The sequence below is a fragment of the Halichoerus grypus genome, chromosome 6 (genome assembly GCF_964656455.1).
Source record: "Halichoerus grypus chromosome 6, mHalGry1.hap1.1, whole genome shotgun sequence".
Classification (NCBI taxonomy): Eukaryota; Metazoa; Chordata; class Mammalia; order Carnivora; family Phocidae; genus Halichoerus; species Halichoerus grypus.
In genome coordinates, this window is record NC_135717.1 from 33803782 (window position 1) to 33826734 (window position 22953).

Consider the following 22953-nt stretch of genomic DNA (forward strand, 5'->3'; position numbering starts at 1 on the left):
CTGTGTGCCATACAAACATGACTGTTTTCTCTCTGGGTCCTGCTTTGAGAAGGCTGAGAAGTCTACACCATGCACTTCTTAATGGCAGGGGCTCTGTTTGAGTTGCTCATGCCTATATTCTCAACACAAGCTCCAGTGTCTGGCACATAGCAGGCACTCAAGAAGTATTTCTGGAAAGAATGAAAGGTTTTATGGTGGTGAAGAAGGTGGTGGAATTGATAAGGATGATGGTGATGATGATGGTAATGGTGAGGGTGGGGGTGATGATGGTGACAATGGTGATGATGGTGGTGGTGATAATGGTGATGATGATGGTGGTGATGATGATGGTAATGGTGAGGGTGGTGGTGATGATGGTGATGATGGTGATGGTGGTGATGATGATGGTGGTGGTGATGGTAGTGATGATGATGGTAATGGTGAGGGTGGTGGTGATGATGGTGACAATGGTGATGATGGTGATGATGATGGTGATGGTGGTGATGATGGTGATGGTGGTGATGATGATTATGGAGTTGATGGTGATGATGATGGTGGTGATGATGATGGTGATGGTGGTGATGATGGTGATGGTGGTGATGGTGATGATGACGGTGGTGATGGTGATGGTGGTGATGGTGATGGTGACGGTGGTGATGGTGATGGTGACAATGGTGGTGATGATGATGGTGATGATGATGGTGATGGTGGTGATGGTGGTGGTGGTGGTGGTGATGATGGTGATGATGATGGTGGTGGTGATGGTGATGATGGTGATGATGGTGATGATGATGGTGGTGATGATGGTGATGGTGATGGTGATGGTGATGACGGTGATGATGATGGTGATGGTGGCAGTGATGGAGGTGGTAAAGGGATAGATTCAGAGGACCTGGCTTAGCCCATTGCTTTAAAGAACTTTTATTAAAAATTGGATCTGCCTTTTGCCTCTGTAGTCAACCTAGAAATATCAACTGAAGGTGGATTTTGGAGGAAGGATAATTGGAACTGGAGGAAGAGGGGTATTGAAGACTAAACACCCCGGGGGGGACTGTCAGGCTGGTGAGGCCCCACTGTCTTACTTCCCCAGTTTGCAGGGAGGCCGCAGTCCTGCAGCAGAGCATCCAGAACTCCAGCACCTGTCTGGGCGCTCAGCTCGCTTGGAGCAGGAGGGGGAGCCTTAGGAAGGGCGGGTGAGGGAAGGCTCCGGGCACACGGGGCTGGAAGCGGGGAGTCTAGGCGGTGGTGTGGAAGAGAGCAAGGAGGGCTGGGGCGGAAAGGGAGAGGCAGGGCAGGCTGGGTCACGGAGGGGGGGATGATTTGGGGACAGTGGGGAGGTGTTCCGAGAGATAAGAGTCTGGGGGGCAGGTGGGAGGTGGGAATGGACGGCTGAGGTGGCGTTCAGGCTGGGGTGGGGTCCAAAGGGAGGGATGAAGGCTCGGATGGGGGTGTGAAGGCGGGGGTGGAAGTCTGAGATCGCAGGTATGGGGCCTGCGAGTGGCAGTGGCATCGGAGGGCTGGGAGCGGTTTGGGAGGAGCGCGCGCAGGGCGCAGGTGAAGGGCTGAGGGCGGAGCCAGGGCGGGAGGGAGGGCTCGAGGGCCGAAGGCCGGGACAGCTCCCAGTCCGGAGGCTCCGGAGGAGGAGCTGGGAGCCGCGGGCGGCGGGCCGGGCTGCGCCATGCGGGTGCACCTGGGCATGCTGGCAGGCGCGGCAGCGCTGACCGGGGCGCTCAGCTTTGTGCTCCTGGCGGCCGCCATCGGCACGGACTTCTGGTACATCATTGACACCGAGCGGCTGGAGCGGGGCGGCCCGGGGGCGCGGGGCCGGGCGGGGGCCGCCAACCGCAGCGAGCTCGAACCTCTGAGCTCGCACTCTGGCCTCTGGCGCACCTGCCGGGGTAAGGGGGAGCGCGGGGACGCTGCGCGGTGCCGCGCCCGCCCGGGACCTGTTGCTGGGCTCCCAGTCCTCCCCCGAGCCCCAAAGCACAAAACGCGGGGTCTGGGCCCGGGCCGGGTGGGCGGAGGGCTCCGGAGCGGGGTGAGCTCCAGGCGCAGCTGCTCTGGTCTCTGCACGATCCTCCCTCCCGGGATGGCGTCTAGGGTGGGCGTGGGGGCGAGGCCCAGGGCTGGGGTCCCAACGCCAGGTCCGCAGCCACTGATTCTTCCGCCCCATCCAGTCCAGAGCCCGTGCGTGCCGCTGATGAACCCCTTCTGGCAGGAGAACGTGACCGTCAGCGACTCAAGCCGACAACTTCTCAGTGAGTCCGGGAGGGAGGGGATCGGGGGAGAATCCCGGGTCTGGACACCAGTTTTGGAGCTCTTCTCCAAAGAGTGGGGCGGGAGCCCTGCGGAGTGGGTGGCCAGGACCGAAGAAGGGAGTGGAGTTAGGAGCAGGGGCCAGGCCTCTCTTGGGCCACAGGTTACACTGTGTGGTTTAGGATTCATTCATTCCACAACTGTTGATCGCAGGCTTCCTCTGCACCAGGCACCGTGCTGATGATTAAGACCCAAGTCCTGCCGTCCAGGAGCTCACAGACTAGCTGCGGAGACGGATGTGGAAATGCGCAGTCACATTTCAGAGTGACAAGCAGCATGAGGGAGGGAGCGTGGGTGGGAGTCCGAAGAGACACCTAAACCAGCCTGAGGAGCTGAATGCTGAAAAGAGAGGTCTGAGCCCATAGACGCCAAAGCACACCCCGTGTCAGCCTTATTTGTATCCTCAGGGCTGAGAACAAGCGCTTGGCAGTAGCGGGGATGTAGTGAACATCTGTGGAATGATTCAAGAAAGGCCATCAGGAGCAGAGAGCAGCCCCCTACCCCTGGGGCCACTGCGTCTGTCCTGTTCAGGGCTGATTTCCCAGTGCCTAGCACAGTGCTTGGAACTCAGTAACACTGGGAAGACTGAATGCAGGGAAGCGAAAGGGCTGAAACAGACACTTGAGAAAGGAGGGACCTAAATATAATAGTTCAGCGAGTTCATTGAGGCTGGCAGTGGGCCGGGCTTGGAGCTGAATGCTTTCCATCACTGTCTTCAGTTAATCTCCACTGCTACCCTGTGGAGTTAAGTATCATCTCCATTATTACCTTCATTTTTCCTGCGAAGAAGCTGAGGCTCAGAGAGGTACCATAGAAAGAATCTGATGAGGAAGGGAGGGCTGAGTTCCACAGACCTTAAAAAATGTGGGTTGCTTTTAATGGACTTGTTGAGGCTTGGGAACAAAGACCAAGTCGCTAGCATGGCCCACAAGGGCTGCCAGGGTGCCTCTCCAGTTCCGATCTCCCCCTTGCTCTTTCTTCTCTGGCTGTGCTTGCCTGGGGCTACTTCCTGAACCATGCCCAATTTCCTCCTGCCACTGGGACTTTGCATATGCCATTTCCTCTGCCTGAAGTCTCCCTGCTCCCATCCCGCTAGCTTGACTCGGTCAACTTCTACTCATAGCACAGGTTTTGTGACATTTTTTGAGTTAAAGTCTGACTCCCTCATTAGACCATGAGTTCCGTGAGGACGGGGACCATGCCTGTCTTGCCACGGCTTGATGCCCAATATTTAGCACAGAACCTGGTGTGGGGTGGGATCACGAGCCCAGATTTGCTGACCCAGGTATGAGAGTGAGTACAAATTGTATTATGTTTGAAGTGGAACCTATTTTTTAAATGAATGAATGAGAAAATGAATGGAACAGAAGTCCAGTGGTGTGCTGGGAAATAGTTAATAATTGTCTTTCTGGGGGAAGAGGGTGTCTTGATTTGAAGCATTTGCTGATTTCTTTGGTATAAATATTCCCATTGGGGTCAACTTCAAGCTATCAACATGATGTCAGGTGGCTCCCCAAATTCCTAAAAACTTAGCAGTTGGCTCTCACAAGCTGATACAATCCAGCTGCAGCACCCTGCATAAGGTCCCAGGGCAGGAGATGTTCCCTTGACATATGTGGGTAGTTGAGGGAAGGTGGAGGCGCCATGAGCTCTTTCCTCAGACCCAAGCTAACCAGAATCAACTTGGGGTGTTCTCAGAGCATTGTTTCAAGAATGATCAAGAGTTCCCGCCCTTGATGTGAGGGAGATGGGTGTCAGATGCCAGCTCGGACCCTTCCCAGGTCCCTCTGGGATCATGGGACAGGTGTCTTAACCTTTGAGACTCAGTTTCCACATCTATCAAAATGAAATGTCAAAACCACGAGGGGGGTGTGGTCAGAATTCCATAAACCAGCTGGCTGAAAAAAGTGCCCTTACCTGGGACCTCACATGATGCCTCGTTGTTGTGGGATCTCTGTGTTGCATGAAAATGGCTGGACATATAGTAAGTGCTCAATAAACACTAGTCTTTGCTATTTCTTCCAGCCTCTTTTAGATGCAATCCCATCTCTGGAGCACTGACCCTTTGCTGGGCTGGGTGCTGGCATTTAGCCTACTTATCACATCTGTGGGTAAACTGGATGACTAATTATAGTTGGCATTGGTCTGGCTTCTTTGTGAAACTTAATAATGCCAATTATTAAGCACATCCTGTGTGCTCCAGGATTTTGAGAAATGGGCAAAACTCACATCCAGAGTCTGTTCATCTATTCGCTCTCAGACCCAGGTCTAAGCCCCAGCTTCACTGCCAAGGAGGCGTGCAGCCTTGGGTGCATCCCTCTATCTCTCCAAGCATCGGTTCCCTCATGGGCAAAGGGAAGATATCTGTCACCTGTCTTCATAAGGATATGGCCAGGATGGAATGGGAGAGTGTATTTAAAGAGCCTCAGTGGTGCCTGGCCTCTGTAAGTGCACCTTGAGTGGGAGCTGCTATTATTACCATTATATCATCCAAGAAAGAACAGGCTGCCCCTTCAGACCACATGCTCGCTGTATACCACCCCCAGAGGGAGACTTTTCTCAGAATCTCTTTATCCCCAGAATGAGTTTTGAATCTTGTCCAAGCTCTTTTGTTATGTGGAGGCGTCTTATTTCTTTGAGGACCTGCTGCTGGGGTCACAGAGGAGAGAGGACAGTTGTCAAAGCAGCGTGTTCTCCGAGCCAGCCTCCTAGACAAATCCCAGTGGGGGTGCATAGGGAAGAACTCTTGATTGTTCCGGCAAGAAACCCCAAGCAGGCAGACCACTCCAGCGCCCAATAAAAACCCACCTTGCTTGGATGTTTCGTCTTCCAGATTAGCTCTGGGGATGTCATGGGTTTGATTCCTTGGCCAGGGACTGGAATTACTTTTGGTGGAGGAGGAGGGGATCATCAAATTCAGCACCATGTTGAAAAAAGAGCCCCAGTCTAGAAACAACCAGGCTAGCTGTATCAACCAGGAGTCTTTTGGTGAAACGCAAATCATCCTTATTTAAACAAGGAAAGGAATTCCCGGTCCATGTAATCGAAAAGTCTGCTGGGATCCAGAGAATTAAATTCAATTTCTTTCTTTTCCTCTCTGGGCTTTGCCTCTGTTTGGGTCCTACTTTCAATAAACCCTCTCCAGTCTTCACAACCCAAGCAGAAGGAGGCTCTCTACTTGCCAAAAGTCTGCAAAAATTCTAAGTAGGCTTCTCATTGGACCAGACTGGATCACATGCCCAGGGCTGAGCCAATCCTTGTGGCCAAAGGGATGGGATGTGCTGATTGGCAGGGATGAGATGTGCCCCTTGTAACAAGGGGAAGGAGTAGGACCAGTCCCATCATAGATAAGGGCCCCACATCTTACCAGTGGGTGTGGCTTCTGGCCTGTCCCCTGCTTCCATTAACAGGCTGCTCTGAGATGAAATGAGATCACATAAAAGCAAAGCACCGAGCATAGATGCATGGTACATAGTAGGAGCTCAATTAATGTCTCCTCCTGCTCTAAGTCCCATTGCCTCCCTGAGCCTCAGGCTTCTCATCTGTAAAATGGAGCTAATCACGAGAGACTCATTTACTTACTTTGTACATACGTATTTCACTCCTAGCACTGGGCTAGATGGAGGGCATAGAACATGACGAGATAGGTGTGGTGCTTGCCCACACAGAGCTTGGAGTCTAGTGCAGGAGGCAGATAGTAAACACATGGACCAGTGAATAAATAAATGTAAACTTGTTTCAAATAGCACTAGGTGTAGCAAAGGGAATGAAACAGGGTCACTGAGGAAGGGTGGTGGAGGCACCTGTCAATGGCGTGGTTGAAGGGCAATAAGAAGAACAGTTGGTGTTTACGGGACAGTCGCTGTGTGCCACACACTGTCCTGAGTGCTTTGCATCTATCAACTCTCTTCATCTTCATGACAATCTCATGAGGCAGGAAATGTTATCATCCTTACTTTTCAAATCAGGAAACCGAAGCACGGAGAGGCTAATAAGTTATCAAAGTTTGCACAGTAACAGGTAGATCTGGATCTGAATCCAGGTGGTTCCTGCCCTGTGGGAATGATGCCACACAGAGTAGAATTCCAGTGTAATGTGGGTGTGCTAAGACCAAGGCCATGGCAGGCCAGAAGAGAGGCTCCTCGCCTATTTCTTGGATTCCCAGTGCCCCATCCTACACTGCCTCTTCCATCTGGGAATCAGAGATCTGAATTACAAGGAGGAAGGGCAGGAGCAGAGCTGAGCGGTAGGATTGAGGGCGGGGTGTTCCAGAGACAGCTAGAAGGCTGGTGTTTCTGGAGGCAGCACAGAAAATGCTTCTTACCCACACCTTGGGTCCTCCCTATGCCTTACTTTGGCCGTGTCTCCTAAGAGCCAGGAAGGTGGTCAGGCTGATCATCCTACAGCTAAGCACACCAGATCTAGAGAGGTCAAACGCCTAGCCCAACACAGCACAGCAGTGGCAGAAGGCCACTGTCACTGAGGGCCAGAGGCCTGGCCTGCATGTCTTCTGAGGAGGTGGAGGTTGGAAAATCACAAGATTGGGTCTCTGGTCTCTCTGGGTACCCAGCTGTTGCAGTGGCGTGGAAAATTAAAACCAGCCCTCCCACAATGCCTGGTGCCGATTGCAAGAGAGGAGATGGTGGGGAGAGAAATAAAGGGATTGGGGACATAATGGGATTCAGAGGCGGCCTCAGTCCAGGAGGGAATGCTCAGTGTGATTCATGCATAGCTGTGCGGTAGGTGGGAAGGGAAGTGGGGGGCGCCCTCAGCATCTCCGGGCATAAATGCCTGGGCTTTAGGCTGCCTCTCAGGTGCTTGTTGAAAGTCAAGTACACACTTTAAACAAATAAAGAAACAGAAAATTCATATTCAATGTAATTCCACTTCTTGGGATCTACCCTGTGAGGTTTCTAAGAGGCTCACCTTAACCATTTTTGTAACAGTGGAGAACAAGATACAGCCTCGGGGCTCATGGGTGGAAATATGGCTAAGCGTCTGCATGTGGTACGTCTGTCCTTTGGAAGATTTTGTAGTCCATAAAGAGAATATACTAATGTGCATAGAAGACCAAGAAATACTGTGGAATGAGAAAAGCACGTTGCAGAGTGTTATGGGCAAGATGCTGTGGATGGTCCAACACATTCTGTTTTCACATGTTGAGGTGTGCCCGGCTGTGCCCTTTAGAATTAGAGAAACAGGTAAATACATAGGAAAGTATATGGGAAAAAGACTGGAAGTATGTGTGTCCAAGCATTTACGAGAGGTTCGCTATGGGGAGGAGAGGACGAAGGAGGAGTTGAGGTGGGGGCTGCATGGGTCTTGTTTTCATTTCTTCTGAGAAGAATGCTGTCATGTCTGCTGTAACGCAAGCCCCAAGGAGGACTGCCCTAGTGGTTGGATTTCACCATGGTGTGGCTTGTGGAAGTAGGGGAACCCTGCCCACCTCTCCAGCTGCAAGAGCTAGGGCACGTGCGTCCTTCCAGATAGCCTGCCTCCGGGCCTTGGCACATGCTGTCCCCTCATTCAGGAACGCCTTCCCCCACGCCTTCTCATCTGACCTTAAAGCTGAGACCTCCTCCCCTTGCCCCGACAGCCCTTCCTAATTTCCAGCCTGGGTTAAACACCCGTTGCCTGCCATCCCTACACCCGTTTGTCAACCTCCTTTGCTGTTCCATCCCAGCTCTGAGACTTGATGGCTGTACCTTCCTGAGCAACTGACCTCAGTACTTTGAACCTCACTTTTCTCGTATGTGAAATGGGTATTAAAATTCTTACTTGGTAGAGCTCCAGGAGCTTGAGGGCAAGAAAGAAACAGTTATTCTCACATTTGGTGCTCATGACAGCTTGGCAAAGTCAGGGCCCATGGTCCAATGGACAGGGGAGGAAACAGAAACAGGATTTTGGGAGGCGATGATATTTGCTTGGTAAGAGATGGTGTCAGGATTTGAACTGAGGTCTTTGCTTGTCGTAGAGTCCTGCTTTTTCCATATCACAACGATGCATCTTGGAGCCTTCTAAGGGAACGAAGATGCAGCCCCTGTTCTCAAAAAGACTGTGTTCTGGTCACCCCAGATTCTAGAACAAGTATTGACAAAAACATAAAAATTGACTTCCTTACCACCCACAATGAGGACTGAATATCTCTGAGCCCTTCTTGGGGTCTCCAAGTCACCTTGACAAGGCTTGAACATAAAGACAGTGTGACATTTCCCCCTTTGGGAAATGGTTCCTGAGATTTCCTTCTTTTGTCCGTGCTTCTGATGTCTCTGCAGAAACTCTGTCTTTAGTTTCTTTAAGAGCACAACTATTACTTCGCTAACCACCCCGGGGCTTCCTGACCTCACTACTGTTGTGGAATTGGAAGCTTGGTTTTCCCTTTGAGCAGTTCTTTGAAAAGTGTGATGATGGGAGAGTCACAATCATCTTTTCCTTGGCGTGAACATCTTTGCTTCTTTCTGGGTTTGCTCTTCCTTTTGCTGGCAACAAAGTTGTTTTTTTTTTTCCTCAACAAAGTATTTTTGAACTAAATGGTTTCTTGCCCTTGGGCACACATTGGCCCTTGATGAAAAAAGGCCTGTCCACATTTATTATTATTATTATTAATTCTATATAGTAATCTTAGCTGCCATCTGTTGAGCTCCTCCCGTAAACACTGGAGTAGATTGGAAGGTGTCACCCCCTATAAAAAAGATATATCCACGTCCTAACCCCTGGTACCTGGGGATGTGACCTTATTTGAAAAAAGTGTCCTTGCAGATGTCATTAAGTTTAGGATCTTGAGATGAGATCATCTTGGATTAACTGGGTGGGCCCTGCATTCTATGACAAGGGTCCTTGTAAGAAAAGGAGAATGAAGATGGGGGCAGAGACTGGGAATGACGCATCCTCGGGAGGCTGGAGGAGGCAGGGAAGGACTCTCCCCTGGAGCCTCTGGAGGGGAGTGGGGTCATGCAACATCTTGATTTTGGGGACTTATGTCCTCTGGGACTGTTGGATCATACATTCCTGTAGGAGACACCTGGTTTGTAGTAATTTGTGATGCAGCCCAAGGAAATGAATGCAATCACCTTATCCAAAGAAGTGCCCCCCACTCCCTGCCTACCCCGTTTTTCTGCATTGTCATGCTGACTTCCTTCATAACACATCACAGCCTGTGACTTTGTTTCCCTGCTCGTCTGTCTCCTGCCCTGGACCCTGGTCTCCAGGGGGAGCAGGGACCAAGTCTAGATCATAGAGTCCCCGGGCTCTATGGCAGAGCATGGCCCTCCTTAGGAGCCTATAGATACGTGTTTCCAAATGAGATGTGGTTGGAAATGGGTACGGAACTCAGAATCAATCCTTATGCCCCATGTCTGCGGCCCTGAAAATAACAAAGACCAAGGCGCGTGTGCGCACAGACACACACACACACACGCACACACACACACACACACCACGAAAAGCTAAGCCAGACTTCAGCGGGAGATTTTACAACTCTCCCACAGGAAGCCTGTTCTTACCCAGATATTTAATTGAACGTGTACGTCAAGTCAGCTTGCAACAAGTCTGGGAACTCACACATGGCGCCGCCAGGGCTGAACCCGCTCCAGGAAACCTCATTAATTTCTAAATGACGAATGATTTCACTTCCCAGCCATGGTCTGGAGGCAACACCATACAGGGGGACAGATCTTCCAGGGCCAGGTTTTCATCCCAGCTGTTGTGCTTTCTGGCCCAAGATTTTTCCCAGGAAGAAAGGAAGGAAGGGAGAAAGGAAGGAAAGAAGGAAGGAAGGAAGGGAGGGAGGGAGGAAGGGACAGACGGACAAGCTTTGGGAGGGAGATTGCTCTTGTGTCCTTGACTCGCCGAGGTTGGTGGCCTTTACAGGGTTGAGGACAAAGTGATTTGATCACAGTGGAAGTCGGGCTGGATTCTTGTCTCCCGTCATCGTCATTCCTGGCAGGGTTATGATCTGTCTAGCACTTATTCTATGGGACGTGGTACCTACATTTACACTTTTCTGCGTTGCCCCATCATCTCCACGCACGCCGTCCTGATGGTAATCCTGTGAGCCACCTCTTATCGCCTCCTTTTCACAGATGTGGAAATGGAGTTCCTGCTGAATTAAGAGACACGCCCAGGGCCCCAGAGTCAGAGCCCAAATTCGAATGCGGAGTACCTGGCTCGAAAGTCTCTGTTTTGAACCCCTGTGAGGTCATCTCTCAAGCTTCTTGGTTTCTTTTTCATTTCTTAGAAACTGCCATGTTTTCTTGGCTTAGAGAAACACCATCTAGCTCTTAATTAATTAATGAGGTCGACAAATACCCGTCGGGCACTCACCATCTCCTGAGCGCTCTACTGGAAACTCAGGGATACAATCATACAAGAGGAACCTGTTCAAGGACCGACGGCTTAACAGGAGAGACAGAAGAGGGAGCTGCCCCCCATACTAGGTAACAGACACTAGAATAGGGAGACCGTGGGGAGCTGGGGGCACAGAGCAGACTGTGAACGTGGGTGTAAGGAAAGACTTCTGAGGGGCGCCTGGGTGGCTCAGTCAGTTAAGCGTCTGTCTTTGGCTCAGGTCATGATCCCAGGGTCCTGGGATCGAGCCCCACATCGGGCTCCTTGTTCAGCGGGGAGCCTGCTTCTCCCTCTCTTGGCCCCTCCTCCTGCTCTCTCTTTTCATCTCTCTCTCTCAAAATAAATAAAAATCTTAAAAAAAAAAAAAGATTTGCGAGTAAAACTTAAAAGGCTTAAGAAAAACTAAGTATTTAAATACTCAATTTTAACAAGTTGAACATCATTCTAAATAAAAGCACAGTATTGTACACACAAAAACATCCCGCCCAGGGCACCTGGGTGGCTCAGTCGTTAAGCGTCTGCCTTCGGCTCAGGTCATGATCCCAGGGTCCTGGGATCGAGTCACACATTGGGCTCTCTGCTCAGCGGGAAGCCTGCTTCTCCCTCTCCCACTCCCCCTGCTTGTGTTCCCTCTCTCACTATGTCTCTCTCTGTCAAATAAATAAATAACATCTAAAAAAAAAAAAGACTTCTGGAAGAAATGAGCTTAGCTTGCTCTCAAGAGCAAGAGTGAAGTATTTATTTTCATACCTATCTTGCTGCCAAAAGGACTGAAAGAGGCTTAGTGTCCAGCTCATGGTAAATGATCAATCAATATTTGGTAAACGAATGGCCAGTGAAAAAGAACTTTGCAATTCTTTCCCTTTTTGCTTTGGCTGCCGGGAAGCTCAGAGCCAAGATGGTGGCAAATGTTGAGATCTTGGGATCCTGAGATCCCAGATTTCTTCCGCCCCCCTCTCCCCCACCCCCACCCCACTTGACATTCATGTAACTCCTTCTTTTCTACTTTCTGGTTTTGTAATTTAAGTTCTGATCATGCCTTGTTAATGTAATATGCTTCTGACTCACCAGCCACCTGCAATTTAGGGATAGGGAAGAGGGGTAGGGGATGTTCTTTCTCTGGCCTCCCCTCCTCTCACCTGTTCATCCCCTCCCCCCCACCCCACGCTCCCCTTGCCAATCACTGTTCTCATCAATGGAACTCAGAGCAAATGTTCCCCACGTGGTGATGAGTCACCATGAAGGGAGCTGGGCAGGAGCCGGGGAGGGAAGGCTAGAAGCCAGTGGGCTAGGCGGCCCAGGATGGGGAGCCAGGGCAGTCAGAGAGCACCAGAGGAAGAGGGTGGGACTGTATGTGGAGGAGGAAAGGCAGGGTTGGGTCTTTAGGAAATACTTGGGTCTTGAGAGCAGGGGCTGCTTTCAGTGTCAGGGGAGCTAGGGGCTGGCCTGATACAGCGGCGTTCCAGAACTTGAACTCCCTGTGGAGTCCCTGGAACCTGTCCGGTCCCCACTTCCAGTCCAGCTCTGTAATACTGGTGCCCCCCTGATCCCCGAGGCTGGACCTGCCCAGCTCTGGGCCACAGTAAGCCTCTGTCTCCGCCGCCTGTGCTCCGGTCCCTGACCGAGCCCCGAACCCAGCACTTCCTCCCTCATCTTCCCACCTGTGCAGATGGCGGCACGTCCGTCCGGCACTCAGGCCCCAGATCTCACTGCTTGTCTTGTCCCTCTTGTTCTCACACCGTTGCCTTCAACACTGTTGCCTGTTTTATCTTCAGAATATACCTGGAATCCGACCCCTTCTCAGTGGCCCCGGGTCACCCTCATCCTTAACAGGGTGATTGCAGTAATGCCCCCATGGGCTTCCCGCTCCTTGTCTTTGTTTTCTCAGGCAGTCTGGGTGGCTTAAAACCCCAGAAGTGTGTTGCATCACAGTCCAGGAGGTCGGAAGTCTGAAATGCAGGGGTGCGCGGGGCTGGTCCTCCCAGAGGCTTCAAGGGAGAATCCGGTCCCTGCCTCCCCGGCTTCAGGTGGTGGCCTCAATCCCCGGAAGCCCTTGGCGTGGGGCCACGTCACTCAATCTCTTTCCCCCATCTTCACCTCATCTTCTCTGTGCTCTCGCCTGCCTCCTCCCAGGGCACTAGTCCTTGGATGTGGGGCCCCCTCGAATGCAGATGATCTCATGCAGGGACCCCTCACTTCATTCCATCTGCAAAGACTCTCGTCCCAGATCGGGTCACCTTCAGCGGTTCCGCGGGATGTGAGCTTGGGAGCCACCTGCCTGTCCCCTGCCCCCCTCTGCTGTCTACTCTCAGTATAGCAAGCAGAGCAGTCTTGAGAAACAGAAGTTAAACTGTGGGATTCTCTTGTTCCAAGCTGCCCGCCTGGTGGCCCCTTTCATTTGGACGGAAGTTCACAATCCTGTGCGTGCTCTGCTCTTGGCTCTCTGTCTTCATCTCCTGCATCCCCTCTCCCCCGTGCTCTCTTCACGCCGCCCCTGCCAGCTTCCCCGGGTGCCTCCATCCCACCAGGCACAATCTGTCCTGGGACTCTGCACCTGCTCCTCCCTCGTCCCCCCACCCCACCCTTCCTGACCTTCATTCTGCAGGCTGCCTCTCTCACCTCCTTCCCGGGGCTCTGCTTGAATGTCACCTCCTCCGTGAAGCCACTGCTCCAGCCCATTCTGTGCCGTGTTCACTGCCCTCCCCAGCCACTTGTCACCATCTCTCAACTCTGTCTTATTGATCTGTTCACTACTTGACTCTACTCACTACAGTACTCAGGAAACATGCTGAGTGAGTACGCGAATGGACACGGCAGTACCTGCCTCGCAGGGAGTGTGAGGACGTGCGCTTGTGTGACCCGAAGCCTGGCATAGATTTTTCAAAAATTAGTTGATTTTATTCTTGAAGTTTTGTCGACACACAACGTTCTGTTAGTTTCAGGGGTAGGACACAGGGATTGGACAATTCTATACATTGCTCAGTGCTCACAGCAACAGGTATATTCACCATCCATCATCATGCAACGTTATTACAGTATTATTTATTATTTTTGCTACACTGTACTTTTCATCCCTGTGACTTATTTATTTTATACCAGAAAGTGTGTATGTCTTCACCCCCTTCATCTATGTCACTTATCTCCCCACTCTCTCCTCTCTGGCAAATGCCAGTTTATTCTCTGTATTTAAGAGTCTATTTTTTGTTTGCTTGTTTGTTTGTTTTGTTTTCTGGATTCCATGGATCAGTGAAATCATACAGTATGTGTCTTTATCTGTCTGACTTGTTTCACTTATGTAACGGAATATTACTCAGCCATGAAAAAGAGTGGATCTTGTGGTTTGTAACGTGTTGTTATATTATCATCATCATCATCAGACATGGTAGTAACAATGGTGTTAATTTTTTCTCCCAGCATCTGGGGGCTGGCCCATGGGTGGTGCTCAGTAAGTGTTTGTTAACTGACTGAAGGTTTTTGGTAACTCTCCTCTACCTGTTGTCCTCCTCTCTCTTCTAAGCCATGCATGGGACATTTGTGATTCTGCTGCCGCTCAGCCTGATCCTGATGGTGTTCGGGGGGATGACGGGGTTTCTGAGCTTCCTCCTTCGAGTCTCCATCCTCCTCCTGCTCACAGGGACCCTCTTCCTCTTTGGAGGTAGGTGCCCCCCTTGCACGGAGTGTGGGGGCTCCAGAGGGGCTGCACATGAATCCTCAGCCAGGGAAGGGCGGGCGGGCATCCTCTCCAGGGCTCAGTTTCCCCATCTGTGACATCAGAGCTGGAAGGGATGAGTGGGTCCCAAGAGAGAAGCAGAGGGTGGGAGCAGGTCCTGAGGATTGTTTTCCTGGTTTCACAGATGACCCTGCAGCTTCTGCGTGAGGGCTGTGGGCTGGCAGGAGACCCTCGCTCTCTCATGTGCCTCTGCCCTTCTGACACATCTTGCTTTGATCGATCGATGGATTGATTGATTGATTAAAACCCGGGCAATGCCTGGGTTAATCCCGTTTGTTTGGCAGACCTGAGGCTTTCAAAGATGGGATCCAGCACATGGCTGGTGTCCTAAGGCCTCCCTCCTTCCTGTGGGCTTGAAATCGTCCCTGCTTAAACACCGAGCAGGAACAGAGGTGATGCACACACTTGGGATCCATGGAGGAAAAGGACCAAAAAGAATGTCTGGCGGTGAAAATAGTGTGAGGCTCAGATGTCCTCCGACCTCTACTATTATTGATATTGGCATTAAGAGGTTACCCAGGGACTAATTCTCGAAACCACTCTGCACACTTGGAGGGAAGTCTAATCCGCGCTGTGCCATGGGGGGAGCCTCGAGCCAGGCTGCGGAGCACTTGACGTGAGGCAGATGCCCAGGGAGGCCGAGACGTTCATTTACATTAATTTAATTTCAGTTGAAATAGCCCCCTGTGGCCGGCAGCTGTGGCGCTGAATGGGGCATCTGTCATTCCCGGTCTCTGGGGACCCACCGTGGGCCAGCCCCGTGCTGGGTGCCAGGGAATCCATGATGAGTCCCCTGGAGCTCACAGCCCATTGGGGGAGATGGCCATTAGCTAAGCGATCTCACAAACAAATGCAAAATTGCCGTTCTGACCTGGACAGTGACAGTGTGTGGTGCTGTGAAACTACAGGGTGGACTTGACCTACTCGGGGAGGTCCCGGAATCAGGTTAGGTGAGCTGAGATGTGGGGATGGACAGGAGTTTCTGGTGGTGGGAGGGAATGGGAAGGGAAGGGAGGGTGCACTGGGTAGGGGACCAGCATGGGCAAAAGCCCTGTGGTAGGAGGAGCATGGACAGCTGGAGAGGCGGGCTGGGCAAGGAGGAGGAGGAAGAGGAGCCTGGGCGTTTGATCTGCTCTCCTTTGCCTCTCCTGCAGCCTTGCTGACCCTGGCTGGAATCAGTGTCTACATCGTGTACTCGGCGGCCGCCTTCCGGGAGGCGCAGTGTCTCCTGGAGGAGAAGGCCCTCCTGGACCAGGTGGACATCCGCTTCGGCTGGTCCCTGGCCCTGGGCTGGATGAGCTTCATCGCCGAGCTGCTCACTGGGGCGGCCTTTATGGGGGCGGCCCGCGTGCTCAGCCTGAGACAGAGGCAGGACCGGGCCATATGAGCCCGATGCCTGGTCTGGTGGGAGGCAGGGCCCTGGCCTCAAAGGCCACTGCTATGTGCTGAGCTCCGGGCCTGGCTGTCATGTCCGTGCCTGGTGTGGTGTGTCTGTGTGTTTGTGCACGTGTGTGTCCGTACGGGCTGGAGGAGGCCTCGGGAATGCAGAACCCACCTCACCTGAAACAACAAAATAGCCCCTTGATCATAACCAGAACTTTCCGGATTGCAGCCCCTGTGGGCCTCCTCTGGCTTCATTGCAGCGCTCACCCCCACTCATTGCATCAGCTCCCCTTCTTTGCTAAGGAATGGAAGATCAGAGAGGTTAGGTAAGCTGCACAAAAGCGCACAGCGAGCTGGTGGTCTATTCCTTGCTCCAAGAACAGTGCTCAGTCCCTTACCACAGTTTTCCTGAGTAGGTTCAATGGACTGGCTGCAGCATGATTGCTGTGTGGGGGGGTGCTGCACCCCAGACTCTGGGCCTCAGGCCTCAGAAGACCTGGAGCCCCCGCCTAGGGCGCAGTGTGAAACGGGGTGGTGAGAGCAGAAATCTGGGCTGCTCACCAACCGGGCGGTGCAAATGTCCCCCTCCCCCCCACCTCAGCGAGGTGCACGCTTGTCCCGTCCATAGTCCCAGAGCTCGACAGGCTGGGCTGACTCGGAGCGATGATTCTCAGTGACCAGGGGCTCCGTACTGCAACATAAAGTAGTCATCCCGGACATGGAAGCCCCTCCTAGCTTTCTGGTGGTCGGCGTGCTGGTCCCCTCATTGTGTCACTTCAGAGATCACAGGGAGAGCCAACGGCAAGCCCACCGCCAGCAGGAAGAGCAATCAGCAAGCTTGAGACTCATAAGAAGGAATCATTAGCAGATTCGCCTGAGGAGGGAAGAAGGATCAGCGGACTCACAACCAGTAGGGAAGAATATCCTCAAACACACAGTAGTCACTCCTGGACCCAAGTGCCACCTGTGAGCCCTCATCAACTCACTCACACCCGTCATAGAGTAGTTTCCCCATGAATGTGTTGACTGAGCCTGCTTCCCTAGCCTGAAGTCCGAGACTGGCAAGATTCAGACAACTGGAAAAGCAGGAGGAGGAGGGTCCTGTACCCCCTGAGGAAGACCGATTAGCAGATCCCAACCCTCAACGGAATTTAAAAAATGTGCAGGGGCCACCTCGGGCCAATGACATCATAGTCTCCCAGAGTGGGGTCTGAGCATGGCTAGCATTTGAACAAATCTTAAGATAGAGAGTGGCCTGGCATTTGGTTTACCCCAGCGCACCTCCGACTTTTATGGGGATCTTGTGAAAATGCAGGTTCTGATTCAGGAAGGAGGTGGAGGTGGGGCCTGCAGTTCTGCATTTCTAACAAGCCTCCGGTAAGGAGGTTTTGTAAAGTTGCTTGCACGCACACACACACACACACACAATGCACACACACATGCACAAGCACACACACATCGCACATGCACACACAGGGTCTTCTTTCCTTCATGGGGCAGGGTTTTTAGGTTGCTTCTGCACCAGCAAAGGAGGTGTGGAGTCCGTCATGGGCTGAGTCCTGGTGACGCTATTAGCTGTGTGGCCTCAGTGGGTCTAGGTGGGGGACGGCGCCCACCTCCTTGGTCCTTTGGCATTGAGTGTTCTCCAGGGAAGCCTGGCTCCTTTTGGGCAAACATACGTCTGGGTGTGACGTGGGCTTTTCTCAGTATGCATGGTGGGGGTGGCTCTAGGATATGAAGTGAAAGATTCTCATGGAGCTTGCTGATGGGGTGATCTTCAGGGACTAATTGTAACCCCTGCTCCCTCCCCCCAAAAATTCCATCCCTCCTTTTGTCCTCGTGTTCTAGCCCACGGGAATGGAAGTGTGCAAAGTGGCTGCACATCCGAATCCCCTGGGGTGGTGCCTCTCACACTTCAGCGTGCTGAGACTCTTCAGGGTGTCCCAACCCTCCTGGCGGGGGGTGGTCCCCGGGGGCTCTCTGAGTCAGCAGGTCCAGGTGGGGCCCGAGATTTCACAGGTCTGACCAGCTCGCAGGTGATGTGGATGCTGCTGATCTGGGTCCCTGTCCTTTGTGACCCTGATCTGGGGCATTTGCTAAGTGACAGCTTGCTGCACATTAGAATCACCTGGGCATCTTTTAAAAACCCCAATGCCCGGCTGAATCCTTGCTCTGATTGTACCTCGGGGTGGAGTTGATAGTGTTTAAAGACTTCTCTGGATGATTCCAAGGTACAGCTGAGGTTTTCAACCTATTCCTGCAGGATCCAGAGTCATGAGATGTGGGGAAGGCCTGGGGAGCCTTAGGTTTAAGAAAATCCCTCGGGAAGTGCCATTGGCTTAGCAGGTTTGTGGACCATTGGTGTGGATCATAAGGTGAGTGACCATTAGCAACATCATGACGTCACTGTCCTCACCACGACACCGTCACCCTTACCATGACATCATGATGACCTCCTCCTCCTCACCATGGCTGATGCTCACTGAGTACTTATTACACATCTGCACTATTCTACATGCCATCAGTCACTCAGTCACTCAACAAACACTTGGGGAAGGTCATTGCATGCTAGGACCTAGCAAGCCCTTGCTCTCAGAGCCACCACATGATTGAGGACAGGCATGCAAAACATATGGTCGGTGGTGAGGACTATGGAGAGAAGCGAGGCAGGGTACAGATGAGGAAACTGAGGCACAGACAGGCTAAGTTAACTGGCCCGAGGAAAAGAGAGAAAGGGCTACAACTGGGATGCAAGTTCAGATCTGCCTGATTCCAGGATGGTTTCCTTTCCATTCCTGCCAGCCAGGCAGCTCTGTCCGCCGGTGGGTTCAGGACATTGCTGCCACTTCCTGTCCGTCTAGTCTGTAAAAGTGCAAACTGAGCGGATTGCTCACAAGGCCCCATGGGGAGGGGGGCGAGAGCAGAGTTACAAAATCAATTACACAAGTCAGGGAGAGAAATGAAAGTTTTCGCAAAGTGAGGGCAACCCTGCTAGTGAGAGAGAGTGGTCTCTGCTGCCACCTGCTGGTCGTATGGTGGAACTGCATCAGAGGCAGGCCCTGGTACTCAAATGCGTCCGAGGACGTCCGTTTTCAGCCCTCAGGCTGTCCAGCTACAGGTCTGACCCTGCAGGGTAGCGGCTCTTAGCTGGGGCGATTCTCCATTCCCTCCCCACCTAGGACATTGACGATGTCTAGAGACGTTTTTGGTTGTCACAGCTGGGGGTGAGTGCTCCTGCATCCGGAGGGCAGAGGCCAGTGCATGGGATGGCCACCAGGATGGAGAATTTATCTAGTCCCACCTGTGAATCATGCCAAGCTTGAGAAACCCTGCTAGAGGCACAGAAACGAATTATAAAAGAGAGCACGTGTGTATTCAAGGAACTAATGACATAGTTGAAATAATTTCATTCATTTGATAAACATTTACCAAATACCTACCATGTGTCAGGGACTGTTCTAGGGTCTGGGGACACATTAGTGCAGATGGATGACAAGATCCCTGCCCTTACTAGCTTACATGGAAACGGATGACACACACATGAACCAATGATGCATATGAGAAATTCAGGGAGTATTAGGGCTATGAAGAAAACAAAACATGAGATGGAGGGTGGCCGGGAGATGTGTTACTCCAGGAAGGACAGTCAGGAAGGGCCCCCCTGGAGGAAGAAGCACTGTGCTGAGGGCCCCTTGGAGGAGATAGCATTGTGCTGAGACCCAAGTGAGGAACCTGCCACGTGGGGAAACAGCAGGCCAGGCAGGAGACAGTAAGTGCAAAGGCCCTGAGGTGGAAACAAGTTCATGTGTTTGAAGGGAAGACAGAAGGAGAGTGGAGGGAGTGTGGTAGCAGGTGACTAGAGATAGGAGGTAGGTAGGTGGAGGGGATGAGGAAGAGGGAGAGGAGGTGGCTGGGTTACCCGTGGTCCATGACGAGGAGGTGCTGATGATAAGTGGGATTTGGGATTCTGTGGTGTTCTGTTCTGTCCTAGTCTATCCTATTCTATTCCATTTTGATTCTATATTGAGGGCAAGGAGACATCTCTGGGTGAGGGGATGCATAGGCCCTAAGACTGTGGTTCTCCACCCCACCTTCATATTAGCATCATCTGGGGACTCAAAAAAGCCAAACTTCTAACATTTGGGCTTCGAACTTCTAACCCTGGGGAGCCTGGAGGCTTGCAGAGCAATCACCGTTAGCCCCATTTTGCAGGTGAGGGGCCTGAGGTGCACAGCAGGACTTGCTGGGTGGGGCAAGGGCCAGGTCCTTGCCCCCTTCCTCTCTCTGTCCCTCTGACACGGGGCTGCTCACCCCCCTCCTCCAGAGTCAATGCCCTGGATTTCACTTATAGCAAAAACGTCTTTGCTTCCCCTCAAGTGAATTTCCACCTGTCATTTCCCCAGCACGACTCCTGGGCCACTGGTATTAGGCCCCCGTGAAGGCTGGAGGCGGACTCAGCGCCTCTGCCTCTGTCCAACAGCAGGCTGGGCTTTGTCAAGTATTTATAGGTTAGGTCCCCTCTGGAGCACGTGGTGGATGGGGGGCAGGGGGGTGGGAGAGATGGAAACACACACACACGTGCATGGAGACCCGGAGAAATGCATAATCGCAGTAAAAGAGACAGAGACAGAGAGAGGGGTGCGGGGAAGGCAGAGGAGGAAGAACGAGCTGGCGGAGAGAGAAAGCAGAGGAGAGCAGCACAGACTTGCAGCAGCAGGACGGAAGGATGGACAGAAGGAGGTGCAGGGAAGGAGGAAAGAAAGGGAGGGGACCCCAGGGAGACCCACACAGAGAAAGGAGAGGCAGGAAAAACAGAAGCGGACAGCGAGAAGCCAGAGATGGAGACAAATCAGGGGTGGAAGACCCCTCGGAGCTAGAGAGGGTGGGGGACAGAGAGATGGTCCATGCGGACACTTCTGGGGCTGCAGGTGCTTCCCAGGGGGACCCTTCTGGGCACCGTGTAGGACAGGGGGAGAGGGGTCCCTCAGGACAGGGGGTGGTCAGGCAAGGGACATTCCCTGGTGGGGGATGGCAACCCTGAGGCAGTGGCGGGTCGTCTTTCCAGGAACAGTATATCCCATGCAATAGCTGGGACATACTTATCCTAAACAATTATGTGTTGCTTCTCTGATATTCGAATTTAAACGGGCATCCTGGATTTTAATTTGGTAAATCTGGCAACCGTACCCCTCCTTTCTGGCGCCACTGTTCTCCCAGGTATTCACGCTGTTCCAGCCTCGTTGCTGTTCCTCGAACACGTTAGGCGTTTACTGTTCTCCTGCCTGGAATAGCTAAAACTGCAACCTTCACCAGACTCCCCGACTTCCCCTCCCCTTCCACGCTTTTTTGCTCTTAGGGCTCACCGCTCTGTGATATGCCCTGTGTTGTATACACCTTGCTTACTGTTTCCCTATGCTTATGTTTACCCTATGCTCCATGCTAACCCGGAGAGTTGTCTCTCTCGTTCTTGCTGATTCCTGAAACAGCATCGGGCACATTTAAGAACTACTTGTTGGATAAATGTGTAAACCCCAGACTCTATCCAGTGTCTTCTCTGAGCAAATTTCCCCCCACCCCCAGCCCACACCCTGGGGGCATTGGCCAGCTCATTGCTCTGTTGAAAATGCCAAGTATCAGGATTTTGGGGTGGTATGGGGCGCCTTTGCTTTTTTTTTTTTTTTTGCTATCCAGTGAAGTCACATGCATTCCTTCATTTCAGTGGGAATGTCTTCAGAGCCAACTGTGTGCCAGACACTCATGTATATAGGGGTGAAGGGAGCAAACTCCCCTGGGACCCCAGCCCAGAACAGTCTTCATGTGACGTAGGTGTGCGTTGATTATTTGAGAGAGGTGGGGAGGAAAGAAGGAAGGAAGGAAGGAAGGAAGGAAGGGAGCAATGCACGCACAGAAAGAGGGATCACAGTAAACATGAAATGGCTACTTATAATGAACACTGACTGCATCCAATTCCATCTTTAATTAATTTATTTTTAAAGTTTATTTAAATAATCTCTACACCCAACATGGGGCTCGAACTCATGACCCCAAGATCAAGAGCCGCACACTCTACAGACTAAGCCAGCCAGGTGCCCCTCCAATTCCATCTTTTAAGAGAGGAGGGAGTGGGCATGATTCCTACTGGTGGGGAAGTAGATGGGGACCCTGTTGGATCCAGCCAGGATTCATAGCTGCAAGCAACAGAGACAGACTTTGGCTGGTGTCAGCACAAAAGGAGAGAAAAGGATGCTGGTAGCTCTTAAAGTTTCTGTGAGGGTTGGGGAGTAGGTTTGGGGTCATGCACAAAGGGTGATGGCCCAAATCTTGCTGTCAGAGGGATCTGCAGAGGGTACCAGCACTCAACACCATGGCTGGCATTGGTGACTCGGTCTACTTGCTGTCCCCAGCACTGGACCCTGTTTCACTGGCTGTCATGGGTGTCCTGGTGTCTAGCCCCCCCAACCATGGCAGGTGGATCTACTTGGCTGAGCCTGGTCAGGTACCTACCTGCAAAGGGAAGCTGGGAAATTGAGGATCTAGACTTTGAGCCACTCTGGTGAGATGCAGATGCTCCCTCCTCCATGAATCATAGCATGGGCATACCCTGGCCTAGGAAAGAGGGCCCATTTGGGGCAGCTGAAGGGAATGACAAGGGCCCCAGACAATGCCCCCCTGTCCTTGCAAAGCCTGTCCCAGACCTCAAGTAATGCCCATTGTGTAGCAGAGCTTGGTGGTGACTCCCTGGTGGCTGTGGAGAGAAAGATCCAGAGACGAGCTTGCATGCGGGGATCAATGGAGAGCTGAATGAATTACTCTTAAGGAAAAAAAAAGTGATTTTTCTTAAGTTTCTCGGGGGTGGAGGGGAGGTAGGCCATAGAAACCATAACAGTGAGGGGCTTTGTAAAACTTAGGGCAATCTCTTTCCAGGGGGGGAGCTGTTACCACCCACAAACCCGTTTGGCCCCCCACATCAGCGCCTCCTCTTTCCTTGTGGAAATGAAGAACAGATGGAGTTTCCTGCGGGCGGGGCTGCAGGGCTGGGGCAGAGAGAAAGGGCCGGCGTATTGGGAGTCCCTGGCAGGAGGGGAGTCCCCAGCATGGAGGTGATGGGGAGGGAAGCCGGGGGGGGGGGGGTGCCCGTGCTAGGCAGGACCTCAGGGGGCGCATGAGGCCACGTCTGGGAGGGAGGGAATGTTGGAGGA

At 52.3% G+C, this 22953-nt stretch overlaps 1 protein-coding gene across 1 annotated transcript; it reads left to right on the forward strand.

Annotated features, from left to right (window-relative positions):
* The first annotated feature begins 1657 nt into the window (after nucleotides 1–1657).
* Nucleotides 1658–22804, forward strand: TMEM114 (transmembrane protein 114). Its single transcript, XM_036074887.2, has 4 exons — nucleotides 1658–1877; nucleotides 2157–2237; nucleotides 14159–14296; nucleotides 15526–22804. The coding sequence occupies exons 1-4, from the start codon at nucleotides 1658–1660 to the stop codon at nucleotides 15756–15758; spliced, it is 672 nt and encodes a 223-aa protein (XP_035930780.1). The 3' UTR covers nucleotides 15759–22804.
* Nucleotides 22805–22953: the final 149 nt, after the last annotated feature.